Source organism: Leptonotus elevatus, chromosome 4 (genome assembly GCF_054856555.1).
Source record: "Leptonotus elevatus isolate MCC_2025b chromosome 4, RoL_Lele_1.0, whole genome shotgun sequence".
Classification (NCBI taxonomy): Eukaryota; Metazoa; Chordata; class Actinopteri; order Syngnathiformes; family Syngnathidae; genus Leptonotus; species Leptonotus elevatus.
The window spans coordinates 11,002,531-11,022,876 of NC_141242.1; the positions used below are offsets into that span (position 1 = coordinate 11,002,531).

At 37.4% G+C, this 20,346-nt stretch overlaps 2 protein-coding genes across 3 annotated transcripts; one reads left to right on the plus strand and one right to left on the minus strand.

The window, feature by feature from the left end:
- Nucleotides 1-3,705: 3,705 nt before the first annotated feature.
- Nucleotides 3,706-12,790, minus strand: rassf9 (Ras association domain family member 9). The gene is made up of 2 exons (XM_086073885.1): nucleotides 12,655-12,790; nucleotides 3,706-6,382 (listed from the first exon to the last, which is right to left on the minus strand). The coding sequence occupies exons 1-2, from the start codon at nucleotides 12,699-12,701 to the stop codon at nucleotides 5,215-5,217; spliced, it is 1,215 nt and encodes a 404-aa protein (XP_085930011.1). The 5' UTR covers nucleotides 12,702-12,790; the 3' UTR covers nucleotides 3,706-5,214.
- A 98-nt stretch (nucleotides 12,791-12,888) lies between these two features.
- On the plus strand, nucleotides 12,889-17,058 carry nts (neurotensin). Of its 2 annotated transcripts, XM_086074308.1 has the most exons (5): nucleotides 12,889-12,929; nucleotides 13,524-13,644; nucleotides 14,441-14,493; nucleotides 15,448-15,729; nucleotides 16,755-17,058. In XM_086074308.1, exons 2-5 carry the CDS (start codon nucleotides 13,581-13,583, stop codon nucleotides 16,902-16,904), a joined length of 549 nt encoding a protein of 182 aa, XP_085930434.1. In that variant the 5' UTR covers nucleotides 12,889-12,929; nucleotides 13,524-13,580; the 3' UTR covers nucleotides 16,905-17,058. The 2 variants fall into 2 exon arrangements, with proteins under 2 accessions (XP_085930434.1, XP_085930433.1); XM_086074307.1 differs by lacking the exon at nucleotides 12,889-12,929 and having other exon boundaries at nucleotides 13,412-13,644.
- Nucleotides 17,059-20,346: the final 3,288 nt, after the last annotated feature.

The following is a 20,346-nucleotide window of genomic DNA, read 5'->3' on the forward strand; positions in this document are numbered from 1 at the left end:
AATGCACTAGCTAGCACATGGACCAACAGGCCATTTTGTTTTTATATTAATGAATTTTATTAGATAGTGTTTAATAATCTGTTCAGTTTTAATCCCTGTAACGTGAAAATAAATATATATTTTTTTAATTTGACACCACAGAGAAGAGTGTTGTCAACAACACTTAAGGAATCACAAAATACAGTAAACAAGGCTTTAATATCATGAAGAATCACACAGTTGTCGTCGCTGTCAAACACTGTGGCCGTGTCTGATGAATGAATCCACGCCCTACTCAGAAATGGATGCTACTTGGATGCTAACTTTCTTATGTCTACAAATCCCCACAATTGGATTCTGTATCTCTGCATTTTATCACATTTACCGCATTATCACATTTGCATTCAGTCCTGGTTGGCACAACGCGCTAGTGAATCATCATGAGTTTCATGTTTCATAGGTGACCATTTTTAATCCCAATCAGGCGAGTCAACAGCAGGAGTTCAGACTTAAGTGCAAAGCAGACATCAATGTGTTCCATGTTTACGTAAGTAGCTCCTCGACAAGCGGCGCAATCAGGCGCTCGCCACAGCTCAACGACAATTGTTGAAATTGACTACAGTGTGAATGCTTTCATTTACTTCCACCGTACTTATTCTGTATTTTTCCAAACGTGTTAGTTTGGCAATTGCTACCTTCAAGTAATGACTACATTCAGTCAGAAAAACAAAAATGACTCAGCAAAACATAAACAAAGTAATAGTTAACCTGGAACGTGTCATTAGCTTTGACATTTCTATGATATTGTCGCAAAATGTTAAGATAGCAGTGCTGTTTGGAAAAGCTTTCAAAAGTCAGTTAAGGCTTTTGGAGGCTTTTGCTAATGGGTAACCCCTGGCTGACATATATGTGGAAAACATAGCTGTAATATGCCTTTATGTTAGCTTCTCTGTGTCTGAGTACATACTAATATCTTCAACCTTTTCTTTAATGACAGGCTGCATACAAGAGATGTTATCGAACATGGACATTAACTTTAGAACTTTTATCTTAAACTAATTACTTAATATCATTATTTTTATCTTACAAAATATTGTGCAAAAACACTTGAATAGTAATAAAGTATTTTGTTGGTTTTAATAACTGCGTTAGTTTGTCAAAAGTAAGCATTATTGGCACTACTGAACCCCCAAATGGAACAAGGTTAGATCATTTGTTTGGTTGTCAGTAATTGTGTTAGATCAATAGTTTGCTAGTTAGTTTGGTAGTTCACACATTTCAAATGGAACGTTAGTGTTTGCTACTGAGTTAGCTATTGCGTTTGATAGTTTGTTAGCTAGTTAGGTAGCTCTCAGATTTCAAATGGAACAAGGCTAGGTAGCTCATTGGTAGCTCAGTAACTGCTTATGTAGCGTTTAGGTTTATGGAAACATAACATAACTGATATCGCAAATGGAGAAGTTAGCATTAGTATTAGCTTGAAGGTTTGCAACAACACAACATAACCGATGTTCAAAATGGGGCATACGCATCTGGGTAAAGCTACGGACACAGAGGATGTTTTTAAATTTAAGGACATTACAGCATGCTTGTATGTAATAGTAATACTCATTACTGCCACCTAAAGGACCAGGGGTAAACTTCAGCTTTGTGATTCAAGTCAGAGAGACATGTTTTGTCTGGCCTTGGTGGAGGTCTACATAAGTGATACAGCAATTGTAGCCTGGGGGTTGAGGCGGTTATCTGTATGATTTCCTGCCTTTAAAACTGCCAATGATAACACACACTTGTAGGTGTAGTGATACTTTAGTGCCATTTTATTGCCTCTTGGGCCGTTTGATGAAATGATTCACGCTTGTTGGGTGTGCTGCCAATTAGCCGTGAGGCCCTTGAACGTTTCGGACGCGTCTCAGCTTGTGGAGCTTGAACTCAGATGTGACACCGCAGCGCAGCTGGCGTCATAATTGGACCTCTTTATGCTGCGGACCCTGTAACACACAAGACAAGCGATGGCGTCAGAGCACGATCATCAAATTACAAATTGAATTGGATCACATTTTAGAAAAAGAGACATAGCTATCTCGGTAGCCCTTCAGACAGTTATTGAGTTATTCTACATGCCAGTTTTGTAGCTATTTAGTTCAGTCCAGAAATGGGTAGCGTAGTAAAAAAAAAACGATGCTAATATTAATTTAAGATTACTGTGTAACTTGTGTGCTGCTTCTGATAAATTGTTTTTTAAAATAATACATTAACATCAAATATGCAACAGTTTAAAAGACTAATATGCAAATGCAAATATTGCACAACAATATCACTTTAAAAAAACAACAGCTAAATCACTTAAACTAAGGCAACTTCAGCCATAATCAATTGACCTAAATTAAGCTTCTTTATTTACAAATGTTTGCTTGTTGGTTAATTAGTGGGTTGGGTTGTTGGATCATTAGCTGGTCAGTAAAATAGGTAACTTAGTGTTAGTTAGTTAGATAGTTAGTTATTTAGATACTAGGTAGCTTTTATGTTTAAAAAACCCCCACAGCATAACCAATATTTTGTCGAATATTGTTATGCAGTATAATTGCAAGACAATTTGTAGATAGCTAAATAGTTTTATAGTTTGTTAAGAGGCAAAGGAGTTAACTATCTGTTAGCTCGGTTGCTGGTTATGTAGCTGAGATAGTGGGGCAGTTAGCATTAGCAATAGGCTATTAGCCGGTATTAGTCCAAATAAACATATGGAACGTTTATCATGAATGTTTGTAATAAAAACTGTGCCAAGTCAGTTAGCAAACGTTTTTTTAATCTTTTTTTTTTTTTTTGTGCTTAACACTTCAGCTCCAAACGAGCCTCAACCAGGAAGTATGGTGGCCGTGAACTGACTGAATGGCATAATCTGCAGGCTGTCATTTGTCTGCCCCAAGGCTACCTGTAAAATAATGTTTGGTGTTGTTACATCGTTACCAAAATGCTAACTTAATGGTGCTAACCTGATGCCAAATGACTATCCATTAGCCAGCTAAGCTAAAAGGGCTTGCTTCATTGTCCAAAACAAAAGCACGCAGAGACCAGTGGTCTTTCAGCCTCTCAGACGTGACTTGGTTGCGGAGGAAGTGGTATTGGAGGGAGTAGTAGAGGATGTTTAAGAGATTTGTGTGAGTGAAATAGATACCCTCTCCCCCAGCATGGCCCATCTGTCTCCAGCACAAAGAGGCAGGCTGTCAGTCAAACGTTTGACGGGAAGATACCTATTTTTTTTGCCCTGGAGACCAGTCTCTGATTATATGCTGCACCCTACACATTAGCCTCTTTCAGTCAGAGAACCCCCCCAAAAAGAAGAGAAGCCCCTTTTACGCAGGACCTTCGACCTAGCGATGGCTGGATATTGCCGCTTTCACGTAGCAACACAGCATTCCATAATCAGATAATTAATTACATGACGTCGTTGTCTGGTGTGACATAAAATAGCTTTCACCACAACAGAGTGGGAGAAGTGAGCATCAGGATTCAAATTTCATATCTGCCTTATTGTGACCATTTCATAACCACCATATTCTGACAATGTGGCATTACCTTTCATACAAGCAACTCGTCCCCCGATTCCTGTTGGCAATTGATGGGTCATGTGACAGGGTCAACTATAATTGGGAGTTTCTATAGTGCTAGTGGCATGACGATGTGTTGTGTTGCAAATTCACGGAACAAAAAAAAAAGTTCCTCAACAAATTCAAACGGACACATTTTCTTTTGTTTATTATGAAAGTGTAAATGCACATTTCAACTTCATTGTGTGGATTAAAATTGTGGGGTAAATAAATATATAACCTTTGTACAACTGTAGAATTTAAACAGATTTATAATGGATAACGGGTACAATATAGATAAACAACAGGTATATGTACAATTATGTCAATAATGAACATAATCAAATATATAGATCTCATATATATGTACAGAACATCTTAGTGAGTTTTAATATAAAACACTATTAAAGGACATTATTAAGTGCAGTTTTATGGCTTTTAACGAAAAGTGTGAAATCCTCTATATTAAACTGCTGGTTTGATGTTTGTAGTCGTTTTTCAGTCAGTTCAAAGTGTTCTGAAGTTCCTTAAAGGCAACTTCTGGATGATTGGTACAAAACAAGGAAGTAATCAGGAAATGGGTGTGGCCAAAGTATTTAAAAGAGCAGACAGCACGTAGCACGAGTTTGGGTTACTAGTGGCAGAGAGATTTTTGTTGTTGTTTCAGGACGGTTCGCAGATCTTAGTTGCGCTGATTGGATTGCGACACGCTTGTACTTGACAGGCGACCAACCAGTCCAGGGTGTAACCCTTTGTCCTTGTAAAAGATTAAGTTAGGCTCCAGCTCACTAATGCGGACCATGAACCAAAATAAGCACAGTATGGATGGACGGATAGTGTTACTAATGGCTCAAATGCACTTGGCTGAATTTAAAAAACATGCCTTATATTAAAAACTTGGCCCGTGCCTGATTTGCGTTGGGAGTACAAAGAGAAAGTCTTTAGCAAATTAAAAAGTTATTATAAGCTCTTTAGAGTTAATTACAAGTCCTTCTCACACATCCTGTCCAGTAGTCCAGTAGTGCAGACATCCACGTTCTTGTGTAGATGTCCTTGGGACATCCTTTGAAGGGCTTGTCTGTTTCCCATGGTCGAAACATCCTTTACAGATCCATTTATAGAAATGCTTTAGATGCCTTTGTCCAGACATCTTTAGACATCCGTGCCCCAATATTGTTTCGAAGTCCTACTACAGTAGTGAAGGTATCCGTGTTCAATGTTGAAATATTTTTGACTTCTGTTACCAGTGGTGGAGACATCTTTTAAAGGTTTGTGTCCAGTGATAGAAATTCTCTTTAGAGGTGTGGTCTATGTATAGGGCAGAAACATCTTTTAGATGTCCGTTTCTAGACATCTTTAGATGTCCATGGCTAGACGTCTTCAATCCTTTACGCATCCATGTCCAATGGTAATACTTTAGAGGTCTGCTCTGTGCCCAGTGGTGAAAACATCGTTTAGAAATCCATGTCCAGACATCTTTAGACGTCTATATCATGACATCTTCAGACATCCTTGTCTATACATTATTTAGAAGTCCGTGTCCAGACATCCTTTACACATCTGTGTCCATAGGTGGAAACATCCTTCAGAAGTCTGTGTCCAGCGATCTTTGGACGTACATCTCCGAATATCTTACGTGTCCTGACATCTTTTAGACGTCCGTGTCCAGTGGCGGTGGGAAGTCTAGGCCAGGAGACAGCGAGTCCTGGCTATGTGTGGAGCTGATGCCGGTGTCCGAGTCCGTATCCGTCACATCCATGGGGAATGAGCCGTGTTTGACCGCGGTGGCCTCATTTTTCACCTTCGAGTTTCCGCCAGTGATCTCCTGGGCGGTGTCACTCATTTGCAGAGATTTGAGCTGAGAAGCCAACTGCCAGCACTCTTGATCCCTGGAGAGCCAAGTGGCCTCAGAGCAGCCGATCTGCTTGTCTACCTCAGCCGCCTGGCTATGAAGGGACACGCCAGCCAAGTAACTGCGCCTCACCTCGGCCTGCATCCTTTCCAGCTCGGCCATGAGCGACTCATCAGCCTCTGTGGGTGTGCAGGGAGCGGCTGACGCTCCTTCCTGCTCGCCTCTCGCCACCATCCTCTGTTCGGCGTCTATGTCACGACAGAGCTGCGCTACGAGCGCCTGTTGCCTCTGGACCTGGAGCTCCAGCTGCTGGACATCGTCACTGGCCTGAAGGAGCTTGTCAAGCTCCTCTGAGATTAAACCAAAAGCTTCCGACTCGTTGGGGTGGTCTTCCTGCCCTTCAAACTGCTGGCTCTCCACCTCCAGATCCTCCATGCACTGGATCTGCTCTCGAATAGTTTGGTCCTGGTTGAGGATGAGCTGCACCATGCGATCAATTTCCTCAGTACCGGCGGATGTCTTGCTCCCCGTGTGGAGTTTCTCTAGCTTCCGGAAGGCCTTCCTTACTACGCGTTTCTGCTTTTCCGCAGGAAGTGCCTGAGGGTTCCTAGTGTATCTGCTCCGGTACTTTGTAGGCTTCATAGCCCGCTGAGGCACAACATCGCTGCTTTTTACTAGGACAAACTGGATGAAGGGTCTTTGATCCCCCCAGGCGTACCACAGCCTCAGGATTTTGCTGAGGGGCGGTAACACCCTCTCGAAACCCTTGTAGCGCTCCACCAGACTGAAGTCTTTGGGCTGTCCGCGCAGGAGCCGCTTGCTCTCCGGGACAGATCTGTGATCCTCTAGTAATGCCTGAATCATGTCGGCACAGGTGGTATGCTTTGTCACGCCGCAGACCACCTTCTCCTCATTGCACACTGTCACCTGGATCTCCTTCCCAGCGATGGGCTCGCTGTCTTTTGTCCTGGGGAAGACAGGAGCAGGAACATAAATGTCTTAAGTATTTACATCCAAGATTTTGCCCCCCAAAAAGCTGTAATGTGTGTGTGTGGGGGGGGGGGGGGGTATATTTTTTTCAGGTAGAAAGTCAGCTTTTCATTGTTTTTGTTGTCTGATTTAAAAAAAATAGTTGTGTGTTTTTTACAATAAGTTTTTTTCTTCTTGAGGATTTATTGTAGTAGTCGTCTGGAGTTTGGATTTGCTATTAATCTTTTGTGACACTGGTCCTGGAACCTTTCTGACACATCTTGTACATGTATGTTACAGACCCCTCTTTGCAAGCCCTTTGGACTAATTTAATTTCCATTGACGTTTGGCTAGTTAAGATGTTGATTGACTATTTTAAGCATTTTGTGTTTTTCTGAGAGGTCAAAACAGTAAGAGACAATGTTCCTTCATGGTGTCATCATCATCATCTTATTAGACTGTTACTCATCCTCTATTGCTATTTAACCCCTCATTACCTTTGGACCGTAAAAGCCCACCGTCCTTTTTTCAAAATATATGTCTTCACATGTGGCTAATAGGCCAGCGCTAATGTAGCGTCGCTAATACACATGACTTTAAATGGCACAGACGTCCAAGTTGCGGCAGCAGGTAATCTAATAAAGTGACGACATTTCCAGACATTGCGATTGGATTTGTGTGCCGTGTTTAGTAGTCGCATGACAGGCGAAATGTTTGCGTCATTACAGTTAATGTCATAGCTATGTCAGTTAATCCCATTTTATGACTTTGGTGAAATCCAGCGACAACATAAACACAGCACTTCTGGCTGCCTGCCAGTGTGAAAGAAATGGCGTTAAATCTTTGCAACAGAGCCTTAAAAAGTCACAACAGGGTGACCGAAGTCAGTGTGAGGTGTTAAAATTCACACCCTCTATTCCCCCCCCCAATTATTATTATTTTTTTTTTAAATATGAATAAAAAAAAATCAGGAAAATTCACTTTTTGTAGAAATGCATTTTTATTGAAAATATGCCACTTTTTTCTACTTTTGTTTCAAAGAAACCACTATTGTCTCAAAAATGTAGGACTTTTATCTTGAAAATATACTTTTTTTTGGTCAAATGTATGCTGCTTTTTCCGCCAAAAAACATACATAAAATTTTCTCAAAAACATATCACATTTTTTTATTCTTTAAAATATACAATTTGTTACTGTTAAATGTAAAAAAAACAAAAAATTCTTGAAAAATGTGCAATTTGTTTTGTTGACGAAAATATATATTTCTTAAATGAAGTGACTTTTTCTTGAAATAACACTTTACTCTTGAATTTTTTTTTCTTCCCGAAATACAGTACACCTCTCAGCTAAATACATTCAATGTTTGTCTAAAAAATTTACAACTTTTTTGTCAAATATATGCTAATTTCCCCCCCTCAAAATATACAACTTTTCTTAAAATCATACCATATTTTGTTGTAAACAAACATTTTGTTATTTAAAATATACAATTGTCTTCCTGTTAAATGTACAATTTTTTTAATCCAATTTTATGTTTTCTCATGCTACATCTTTATTTTATTCTCGTAAAAATTAGGACTTTTTCCTAATTTTCCTAAATCATCTTTGGTAGTGTAAAACTCTTGGAGGTCAAAGTCGTGCTCACTTGTTGAATTTGGATGATTTGTTTGTTGAATACGTCACTCAGCTATTTGCTCAGAGGGTCCACATAACCATTAACCCCCATTGTTGCATGCCTGCCACATTCCTGACAACTTGTTCACCACTTCCCCTTGAAACACGCGCGGTACTTTGCATTCACATCCACGTGGGAAACCAAACGGAGGGATGCAAAGCTTACTTGTTTAACAAGATGATGCTATCTATTGATGCTATATAGGAGGCATGCTATGCGGTATAGGATGTTAGGAGAGGCGTCTCATCAATCTTAAGCGTGACAACGGGTATATATTTACATTTATAAGGGTTATATTTTTGAGAATTTTTTTATAAAAAAAGAATACATACATTTAAAGAAAATAATCAGGCATTTTTATCTGAAAAGTCATAGATTTTCCAGATTTGTTATGTATATTCTAGAGATTAAAAAAAATCTGATTTTAGATTAAAAAAAAGCAATACATTTTTGTATAATTAGCTTTCATATTTTCAAGAAAGAATAAGATGCTTTTTGTGTCAGATATTTCCACAAGTGGTTTTCATAGTTTTGAGAGAGTCATATTGTGATAAAAAAGTAATTTTTATATTTTTGAGAAAAATATCTTTTTTTTTCAAAAAGTCAGATGATATAGTATTTTTAAGAATAAAAAAAAACCATTATATTTATATTTACTTTTTAAGTATTTCATAAAAAAATTAAAAATTTGTTTTTACATTTTTTTGTGGGCAAGTAATATTTTGACCAGAAAGTCAGATTTTTCTTTGAGAAAAAAGATTTTGGGCCAATAAAAGTCTCATTATGTAGTATTTTATACTTTATTGACTTTATATTTGAGATAATTTTTTTTTAATTTTGTAATTTTTTAAAATATTTCAATTTAAAAAAAAAGGGACAAAGTAAAAAAAAAAAAAAATCCTATAATCCTGAGCCAATTCATAAAATAAAAAAATCACACTGAAAAAAAAAAAATTGGTTTACTTTTATAAAACAAAGTCACTAATTCAAGAAAAACTTCAGCTCCATTCTTCATTTGTGAAGGCAGACTCTTTACGTTCCAGTACATTGTTCGCGTGTAACTTTGTTGTGCTACTAGTTCATCTGGTAAAACGAGTCATCAATCATGTCAAACTGCATAAAAGTTATTATTATGAACTAAGAGTATAACCACAGGTGGATAAACACATTCAGAGCAGGAAAATCGTACAGTACGCGCAAGTGTGTGTGTGTGTGGGAGGGGGAGCACCTGCATTTGTCTTCAGGCACAATCACCACTTCCTGTGCCAGACAGGAAGCACAACAATGGCCCTTGCCTCTTTATTTTCCACTGAAATCAGCTCAGTGTGTGAACATATGAACATTAGGCAGATGCCTCAATCTGGCAAACAGACGTTGGACTGACTTATTGATACTGTATCATTTTCACAAACAAACTAGTAAAGGTAGCCTACGAGTGCAAATGTGTGCATTTTCACACATGATGTATAAAATAGCGTTCTTCTTCTTCTTCTTTCCATTACAAGTTAAGTTAAGATACGGTGAGTATTGTTTTTTCACGTTATTTATCTCCACCTGGCTGACATGCACACCACCTGTTACTCCACTTATACAGTGCAATCCGCAGTACTGGGAAATTTGATGGGCAGTGGGAAAAAAGTTGAAGGGGCTTTGATGTTTTGGTGAAAACGACGGGTAAACATTCGCTTGCGTAGCGGAAAAGAAAAACGCGGGCGGCACTTCCTGTCGGGGGTCTTATCTGGGCGGGGAATGAGGGAAATAACATCATCTTTATCTGCGGGATGAGTCGTACTTGTGATCTGTGAGCAGACACAACACGCCGCTTCCCCACCTTATCTAACAACAACAACCACTACACAAATGTCACACACGTCCATCGGGCACTATGTCTTCGATATGTTCAGCAGCAACAGGGCCAGCCATCTTTTTTTTTGAGGGGCGGGGGGCAAAGATGCTATAAAGACATAGCTGAAAATTACTATCCTCAAAAATACAATTTTTTACTCCAAAATGTAAATTTTTTGTGTAAATATTTTTTTCTGAAAAAGTATTTCTTTCTCATCAAGAAAGATACAGTAATTCTAAAAAATATACAAATGTTCATCAGAAGTGGATTTTATTTAATATACAGCTTTTTCCACAAAACCTGCAACTTTTTTAAAATATTGACTTTTTATTTAAAAAAAATCCCCAACAAATGTTTCCACTTTAAAAAAGGAAAAAGAAAAGCACAACTTTTTCAAAACGTTGGTATGCACAGTTTGTATTAAATAAAATCTATTAAGTGTCCTCTGACTGGAATTTGTTTTATTTTTTTATTCTCAATTGTAATTTTAGAGTAATATTTTTTTCACTTTTTTTTTTAATTAAAAAAAGTTTATTTTATTTTATTTAAACCCTATCTCCCACGAATAGTTGACTCCATAATTGTTTTTTCCAAGTAAAAAAAAAAATAAGACTCACAAAAATGTCTGACTTTTTCTAAAATATATATTTTTCTCCATAAAACATTACTGTTTTCTTTAGAATACACAACTTTTATTTAAAAATAAAAATAAAAATACCCCCCCCCCCCACACACAAAAAATATCCTTTTTTTTCAAGTACAAAAAAATTCAAAGGTACAAAAGCAATCTTTTTTCTTTTTTTTATATATATATATGCATGGCCAATTATTTCTTACCACAAAGAGAATGTTTTATTCATCCTGAAAAGGTAAGTAGTTTTACTTTATTTTATTTTTTATTGTACAGTGTATGTACTCAGCATCCAATTGCCGATGATGTCATCCTTATTTCACCAGGGGCCATAATGCCTATTATGATAGGGCTCTGGGTGGAGGAGTGGTTACCGTCACTTGCCTTCGGTGCAGTTTGTTTCCCCGCCTGGAAGACCATATATGTGTGTGAGTGCACCAAAAAAACAAAACCATCCTATTATGATGACGATTTTCATCATTTCTGTACTTAGAGCATATTAAGCTAGTGCAAGTGAGCTGATAAGTAAAGCTTCCATTTGACAAAGGGTTCAACCAATACGATAGCAAATGAATGCCGTTTAGGTAGTATTTGGATTTTAGGCTCGGGTTTTTGCTAAAATCCACTTTTTGTTCCCTCCAACATTTGGAGGCAAAGAAAACGCCTTTCAATTAAATCCAATCCAAGCAAGCTGAGGCTTTTGCTGCTGCCTTCATCTAGTCAAGGACGGCGTCGGCCCACTCCAGACCACTCAAGGCGAGCTTTTGGCCGCGTTTTTTCTGGAGGTGGCATGTTGATTTCACACGGGTTTTTTTTCCCAAGAAAGCGTCATCAAAGAAATATACATGAAAAAGCAAGAGTGAGCCACTTGACCAAATTGCCGCTGTGGTGATGACAGTGTTGGCTTTCAAGGTACAGAAAAGGAAGAAAAAAGGGCACATAGACATTTTGCAGGTAATTACGGAGCGGCGGCGCATAAGTGAACGTCTGGACCAACATTATGCACGTAAATATCACTGAGGAGACCACACGTGACAAAAGCATTAATTAAAAATCATCTGCATACATCAATTCATTCTAGCAAGCATGTATGCATGTATATTGTATGTACAGTGTTGCCTTGAAATGCAAATGTATTTCATACCACGAGCACACTTGTAACTCAAAAAATTGTATCTCAAATCATCTTTCTTCATTGAAATGAATAGAAATGCCATTAATCTGTTCCAGCCTCTCATTAGATATAATTCAATACAATATAAATAATTAAAAAGTGTTGCCACATTTTTTGATTCAATTTAAAGGGCATTTTGCGGCTCCTTCTGCTGTGTGCGCTTTGGCCACCAGCGGGCAGTATAATACAGATGTGTATAGAATAGTATGTATGGAGACAGTCATAGATCTACGACTGGGTTAATTTGCCCGATCGACCAATGACGTCAATAGTCTGCTACGCGAAATAACACATCACGTTATATTTAATATTTACAACATTTTTTTAAATATATTTTCCCCCATACATTTCAATTGCCGTCAATTATATGTGAATTTTTGCTATTTGTGTGCTCGTCCCAATCTCCCACGAATAGTTGACTGTAGAGTAAACAAAAAAACATTGAATCGATATATTGCTCCATTTTCTGATCACTGGTTGGTGATTGGCCGAACAATCCTGAACCCTGATTAATAGATTAAAAGATCAATCTGTTTTGTATGGATTTATGTTTAAATTGAGTGATATCATCACTGGTGGCATTTGAGCTATATCGGGTCGGGTCATTAGTTCTGGGATAAAACAATTGCAAAGTATCAACAAAAATCAATTAAATGGCAAGTAAAGGACATAATAGTCATGAGGAAGTTACTCCCAAAGTTCACTTTTAAATTGTATGATTTCTGTCTTTTTTTCTTTCAAATATTGACCAAAACCCTTCCTACGACCCACTTAGTATCACTTGAAGGTAATTGCATTGCCAATTCTAACCTTTAAACCACTTTACATGCCTGACCTGGTTTCCACTTGCACGGAAACTCCCACCCAAAAGCCCCCCCTGACAGAGACAATGTCATGTAAACCCCCCTGAAGGGGCTCCCAGCCTGGTTTTAAATTACTCTACCTGTTTTTCAGACGAGCTTTCAGGAAGTTCTTCCCGAATGGAGCCATTGCAGTCGGTCCAAACTCCTCACAAGCACCACCACGTACACTTTGTTACACTAAGCTGACTAAAAAAGTTGCTTGCTGTCCCGGCAGGAACTCAAAACGAGGAGGAGGAGGAGGAGGAGGAGGAGGAGGAGGAGGAGGAGCAGGAGGAGAAGAGGGAGGAGGAGGAGGCAACAGTGGGACGTTATACTGGCGCAACACTGCCCCCACGCACCTACGTGGCCAATTTAGGTACTGCAACATCCATGTTTGTACACTTGAAGAAATTACACGTCAAATTAGACAAAAATAAGAATACCCTAAATGTCATTCTTTCACATTTTTTTTAAGAAACCCAAAATACTTGTCAAAATAATAAAATACTACAAAAATAAAAATGTTTAAAAATGACCCTTGAGCACTATAGAAAATGGAGGGAAAGATATTCAAGTCAGGTGTGAAATTAATCATCAGCACAACTGCAGTGATGCTTGACTGAGGACTAAAATCTGCTTGGTTCACGTACACCCCCCCCCCCCCCCCCCGAAACACCCACCCCATCAGACTGCATTTAATGTCATATAAGAAAATGACACTCATCAAAAAATCCGTGACGGCAGAATGCCGTGTGATGACACATCTGTATGAAGGCATGACGGTGGGTGAGCGGAGGGTAGGGTGGGGGGTCTCGGAGGGGGTGGAGGGGGGGTCTCGTATATAGCTGAGGCTCACATCAGCAGCAGCACAAGCAGCAGGGAAGTCTCCTCCAAAGTTTCCTCTCTATGGACTAAAAGACTCCCTCTCATCAGGCCACATCTGTTTTTGTTGTTGTTGCTTTTTCTTTAGATTTTCCGCTCGCTGCTTTCTTTTGTTTGTTTGTTGTTGTTTGTTTACGCTGGCGAGATGCAGGCTCACTTGGCTTGTGTGCTGCTGCTGCTGTGTTTCACCTGCAGTGGGCTCTGTGCAGGTAAGATGCACCCGCACTATCGAATGCTTAAGATCATTTAGGATGGAAGCTGTTTATTGATGATCACACACACGAGGATGATCTCTGTGTGATGAAAATAAAAAGTTTAAAATGTAATGCTTGTATTATATGTCATTCGTTGGTGTACCTAATGAAGTGTCCAGTGAGCGAGCATAAGAAACACTCTTAAATGCATACATCTCTGATCCGTAGATATTTTTAAATATTATTTGTAACCTTATTCGTTGTGGTTGTACTACTACCACGAATAATAGTAATAATAATAATACTAATTATTATTATTATTCATAATCATAATATTACAAACATATCAACACCTCTCTTATTTTTATACAGGCAAAATTTCTGATACCCATTTTTGATTCATGATTAGTTTATGATAATTATGATTTTAACTTGACTTGATGATGATGATGATGATTATGTTTAATATCTAATGATAGTGATAAAAACTCATAAGAAGAGCTTTCTGATAGACATTTTTTAAATTTAATTTGCCGTTTAAAAAAATATTATTACTTATATTACTCCTATGACTAATAGGAATAATAATAATAATAATAATAATAATAACACCTCTTATGATTATTTTTTATTCTGAGGACAAAATAGTTGATATTTGTGTTGGATTTGATCAGATTCGGAAGGTGTGCCTAATGTTCTGGCCTGTGATTGTGTGTGTTGCACAATATTAATAACATACTGTTGTCGTCTTCTTCTTCCTCCTCTTCCTCCTCTTCCTCCTCTTCCTCCTCTTCCTCCTCTTCCTCTTCAGACATGGAGCAGGAGCTGGGAGAGCAACTCCTCAGCAGCCTGTTTGCTTCCAAGGTACGACAACACACAAAAGAAAAAGGGAAAAAAAGAAAAAGCAAAGCAGCTCTTTACTCTGTATTAATTGTAAAGAACACGTAGAGAAACACTGACATCTGCTGGCCATCCTGGGGCACTGAACCCTCTGCCCCAGGATGAAGTCCCAGCGGCACGAAAAAGTCTTAAGAAGACATTCCCAAAAACCTACACGATGTCATCCATTTTATTTGATTTAAGTGGCCATTTTTGGCTTAATTTGTCCATTTCAAGGCATCCTTCAAAGACAAACTTGTCATTTTGTGTGATTGCTTCCAAATGTAAGCGCGTCCACTCATCATATGAGGACGGTAAATCCGATTTTTGTAATTGTGTGTAAGCGGATCATGGTGGCAAAGTTTGATGATCGCCATTGGTTCAACAGTGCACTATAAAAATGTGTGCAAGATTCAGCCCCTGAAGCAGTTTTACTTACAGTAACAGCATGATTTTTGGTAGGCATGTTTTACTTCCGCGCCCACAAAAATCTTGATGTGAAAAAGCCAAAGAAGAATAAATACACTGTTGTGTGCCAATTTTAGTTTTTCAAATTTATGTCAAGAGCGCTGCCGTTTTTATAGACTGTATTCGATTTTTTGTGTGTTATTTGTTGATTAAATATTTGTTTTCTAAAATTGGTTTAATAAATATACTTGCCTTTTTGTTATTTGTTGAGTAAATCATTTTTACAATTAATTTATTGTACATAATTTAGAAATAAAATAAACTCCTATGTTTCACACAGTACATTTAACCTTTTTTTTATTTTACACAACTTGGTTAATTACTTACAATGAAATACAGTATAAATAATAAAATACAAAACACAAAGTGATTATTATTTTAGTATTAAATTTTAATCTTTATTTTTATTAAAAAAAATAATAATCTCATCTGCGAATGACTGAGCTGATCTCTCCTTGCTGTCTAAAACAGCTGAAACAGGCGAGCAAGCAGAGCGCCCCCTACTGGCGCCTATCACTGGACAAGCTGTGCCGGCTGGCTGGCAGGCTGCGGCACGGGGAGGTGGAGGCGGAGGAGGAGGCGGCTTGGTGGAAAAGGAGCGGTGAGGAGGCTGAAGAGGAGGAAGAGGAGGAGGAGGAGGAAGAGGAGGGCGAACAGCAGATGATGATGAGGGAGTGGAGCGACCAGAGGTTGGAGGAACTCTACAGCCTGCAGCACATCTGCAGAGCGCTGCGGCGCAGTCGCCAGGGCAGAGTGAGTTAAAAGTTACTTAATTACTTTCCCGATTACTTAATTTTGAAAATAATGTAGTTACTTTCCTGATGACCTGATTTTAAAAGTAATTTACTTTCCTGATTACTTGATTTTAACAATTAATCAATTACTTTCCTGATGACTATGATTTTAAAAGTAACTTAATTACTTTAATGATTACCTGATTTTAAAAGTAACTTAATTACTTTGATGATTACATCTGATTTTAAAAGCAACTTAGTTACTTTCCTGATTACTTGATTTTAAAAGTAACAATTACTTTCCTGATTGCTTGATTTTAAAGGTAACCTAAATACTTTCCTGAGTACTTGATATTAAAAGTAATGTAACTACTTTCCTGACTACTTGATTTTAAAAGTAATGTTACTTTCCTAATTACCTGATTTTAAAAGTAACTTCATTACTTTCCTGATTTCTTGATTTTACAAGTAACTTTATTACTTTGCTGATTACTTTATTTTCAAATAATGTAAACTTTTCTGATCGTTGATTTTAAAAGTAACTCAATTATTTTACTCGATTGAACAAAGAAACCTAATTAATTTATTGATTACTTCATTTTACTGCCTCAGCAACAAAATGACTACCAGCGGTGCCAATATTTTATTAAAAGTGCATTTTTTCAACATTATTGTTTAATAATGAACTTCTCATGAAAAATAGTTTTTTTTTACTCTAATACTTGTTTTTATGAAAAAAACAAAAAACAAAACAAACAATGGCAATCTTTCTCAATTTCACTTATCATAAATAGGCAAATGTATTTAATAAACAAAAGGCTGCCTTTTTTTTTTACCTAACATAGATAACTGTCTATATACTATTTAGAAAAAAACCTTAATAGAAAAAAACGACTTAATTTTTTTTATATATACTGTATATATATAATTTTTTTTTTAAGTCATTATTTTCTATTAAAGTTTTTTTCTAAATAGTATATAGATAGTTATATATATGTATACAGTACATATAACGCCACTAACAGCGCTCCTTCCTCCCAACAGCTACGCCAAGACTCCAGGGAGTACGCAGCAGGAAATGGCGGCGGCGACACGTCGTTCAAGCGCAAGTCACCGTACATCCTCAAGAGGCAAGCCAGTCACGCAGCAAAGTCTCGGCGGCCGTACATCTTGAAACGGAGTGGAATTTACTAACCGGTTGGCGCCCCTTCCCTCCTGACGCCGTCCAGGGTCTCTACCGCCGCCCCCTCGTATGCTGCGACCAACTTTTTCCCGCTCTGCCGATCCTCTCGCCGAAATAAAAGTATCACATTAAAAGAAAAACTATATTTCTTTATTGACACTTTAATTTGGTATGTTTGTGTACATCATTAAAGAGTCATGGTACAAAAGAACATCTCATTTACTTTACTGGTGCACAAGTACGGTGGCCCTCACGGCAAAAAAGAAAAAGAAAAAGAAGCTGTTTGGGATTTCTTTGATTTGGGTTCAACAAAGGAAATGATGGAGGAGGCCAGTTGAAAGATCAACAAAGGTTTGTCCCATGAATGCATGTTTGTTTTTTCCTTTGTCGTTTTTTTTCTTTACGACTCCAATCGTTTTCTCAGCTGTCTCATGGGGTTCCACAAGGTTCAATTTGAGGTCCCCTGCTTTTTTTCTTTGCATATATTAGGAAAACATGTTGCTGTATTGCTTTTCATTGCTATGCTGTTGACAGTTAGATTTATGTGCTACTAAAGGAGAATGTTGCTTTCTTCTTAAAACCTTTTTTAATTACCGGTATGTCTGGAAAATGGAATTATGGATTTAAAAAAAAATGCTTCTAAATTCACACAAAACATTTTAAAAAACAAGAGTAACTAGTGTTTTTTTTTACCTTATTTTGATGTATTTGTTGTCTTTTCTGTTTACAGTGGTTAACTTTTATTTTATTTTTAAACAAAAAATAAGACTTAGTTTAACGCATTAATCTAGATTAATTAATTAAAACATTTTATGATGATATTTGCATTTTTTGTTTTAGCTCAAAAACCACCACAGCTATTATCAGTTCATCTCATGCCATCCATACACCGAATCTCAGCTTGTGAAACTTTAGATTCAATTTTGTCAAATTTTTATTTTCATTTTTTTGAACAAAATTGAAGTTTAGATTATCGTTTAAAATAATGCATGGCCTAATTGGTTTGTTGATGTACTAAAACGTTTTCTTTTGAATTTCCTTTATGAAGCACACTTCACAAGCTTCTCTTCTTGGTGTATTCAATAGATTAGGCAATGCACTAACATTTTGTAATGTGCTAGAGTTCAAAATCTTTATTTGGGGACCTTAAGCAAATATGAGATTAAAATTGATAAATTAGATTAATTAATTAAAAATCCTGTAATTAAGGACATTACAGTTTTTAATCGGCTGACAGCACTAATATATATAGATTTTTTTTTTTACCAAACTGTATGCAAAATAGTGTCGAAAACATGAAAATGTTTAGCTTTTTTAGCATATATATATATTGAATATGGCATTTTTGATGTCCAATGGCTGAATAACACATTTATTACAGTGTAATAACACATTTATAATGATGATGATGATAATGATCATGATCGAAAGAGGTGTCAGATGGCCTATGCAGCCAGCAGATGGCAGCGTTATCTAAGACATTCACTCCTGCCGTTCTCAAAGTATCTTTGGACTAAATGGCTTTAGACATCGTGAAGCAGCATGCGGTCAATTGCCCAAGGTTATTCGTGTATACGCCATTCATGAATTGTACTCCAAGCAGCTTCCCATTTAGTATTTTGTGTGTGAGTTTGTGTACGGCTTGCCGCGCGTGTGCGCAGTACAACTGCTCATCCTTCTTGGCAGGGAACAAACTAGAAAGACGAGGACTGTTTTGTGGATACTTTTATTGGAGAGCTTCAGGCGCCACAAGTTCTTGACTTTCATTTGAAAGACATTTCGGAGACGTCTTTGAAAAACCACAACGGAACATCACTTTTTTTCCAAGCCCAGAAAGTTAACTTTTCAAAGATCGAGTGGGTGTGTGTGTGTGTGTGTGCGTGTGTGTGTGTGTATGTGTGTCTACTGTCAAATGAAAAGCCAGAAGACAAAATCTCATATTGTAGACGTGTTGAACAAACCTCAGAAAAAGCGTATTGGAAGTCTCTCAGGTTGTCTGTTCTCGACACTGAATGTGTACGTACATGTTACGTCTCAAATGGTAATGCATTGTCCTTACTTGCTTTGTTAATTAAGAAAGGGGGGTGTAAATCAGCTTTTTGGAGGAAAACGTGTCCAAACGTATTGTGTTATATAGCTTTTAAGTAATCAATTGTTTTTTCTTATCTATTTTTTAAAAAGGTCATGGTGTTAAGAAAACAAATGATTGAAAATTGTGATTTAAAAAAAACTAAAGCTAATCGTCAAATAGTTCTGATAAATATTTTCAAAGAAAAAGTCATTTTTTTTTAGAAACTTAATATTTGTAAAATTTTGAGTATTTAATTGTTCAGTTATTCATAGAATATTTCCACTTTTTTTTCTAAAGAAAAACAAACTGCAATCACACAATTATATCACACAGACAAAAAAAGACACTACTCCCTGAATTTCTATAAAAAAAAAATCTAAATTTTTTTGTCTTGATTTTGTCTAGTGTTTCTTCAAAAGAAATCTATCAACATTTCATCAATTCCGCTACACCACTTTTTTTTTCAGGTGGTCTTTTCAAAATGAACTTTTAACAATATAATCATGTAATGCCCTTACATGTAGGAAAGGAGAGCCACAGTCATTGATACCACTACTGAGGTGTTTATTGAATGCCAGAAAACGGATTTCTGGAAAAACCCATGCAAAGAGCTGCTGTTGGCCACAGCTCACTCCCAAACACTCACACACGGATTCACCGACATCCAATGGCACCCCAGAAGGCCCCGCCTCTTAAAGACACATACATTTACAGACTCTACAATATGGCAAAATATTTTATTAACATTTATGCTTGCTATTTTTTTGTTGCATGTTAAAAAAAATGTTTAAAATGTGTCTCAAAAGTTTTTTGGGTTTTAAAAAAAAAAAGTTTGAGTTTAAAACCAGCAGAGTAAAACAACAACAACAAAGTATCCGATCTCTACATTGCGCCTTATGTATCCCACGTGATGAAGCAGGATTGACCGTCCTCATGAATGCTATTGTTCCTTCTCAAGTTTTCTTGGCGTGTCATCGTCCCATTGAGACGTTTTAGTGCCAACATCCAGCGCAGCTCGAAATGCCAGCTAAATGGGAAAAGCATCCCCCGCCAGATGTTGGAGCAAACTTTGTCATGGAGTCCAATAATTTGCCGGCGGGCGCGATTAGTCGTGTTGGATGCCTTTTCAGGGTCGCTCGAATCGTTCTGTTGATGGACATCTGTTGTGCCGAAAAGATAACACATAACACGTCATGCGATGATGGATTGCTTGGCGCAAGTAAACGAGGTTTTGTCTCTGTTGGGATGCAGCAGCAGTGTGACAATCAACTTTTGCGCTCCCCCCCCAAAAAAAATCATATATATATATATATACAAATTTATATTAAAAACTTTTCTCATGACAAACACAATATTTTTTTCCTTAGAAATGATGGCTTTTT

Bases quoted from the DNA above. Each gene is read 5' to 3' on its own strand.
- rassf9 (XM_086073885.1), bottom strand. From the start codon at position 12,701: ATGGCTCCATTCGGGAAGAACTTCCTGAAAGCTCGTCTGAAAAACAG. The intron at 6,383-12,654 runs GTAGAGTAATTT...TGTCTTCCCCAG, and splicing joins AAAGCTCGTCTGAAAAACAG to GACAAAAGACAGCGAGCCCA.
- nts (XM_086074308.1), top strand. From the start codon at position 13,581: ATGCAGGCTCACTTGGCTTGTGTGCTGCTGCTGCTGTGTTTCACCTGC. The intron at 13,645-14,440 runs GTAAGATGCACC...CTTCCTCTTCAG, and splicing joins CTGCAGTGGGCTCTGTGCAG to ACATGGAGCAGGAGCTGGGA. The intron at 14,494-15,447 runs GTACGACAACAC...TGTCTAAAACAG, and splicing joins GCAGCCTGTTTGCTTCCAAG to CTGAAACAGGCGAGCAAGCA.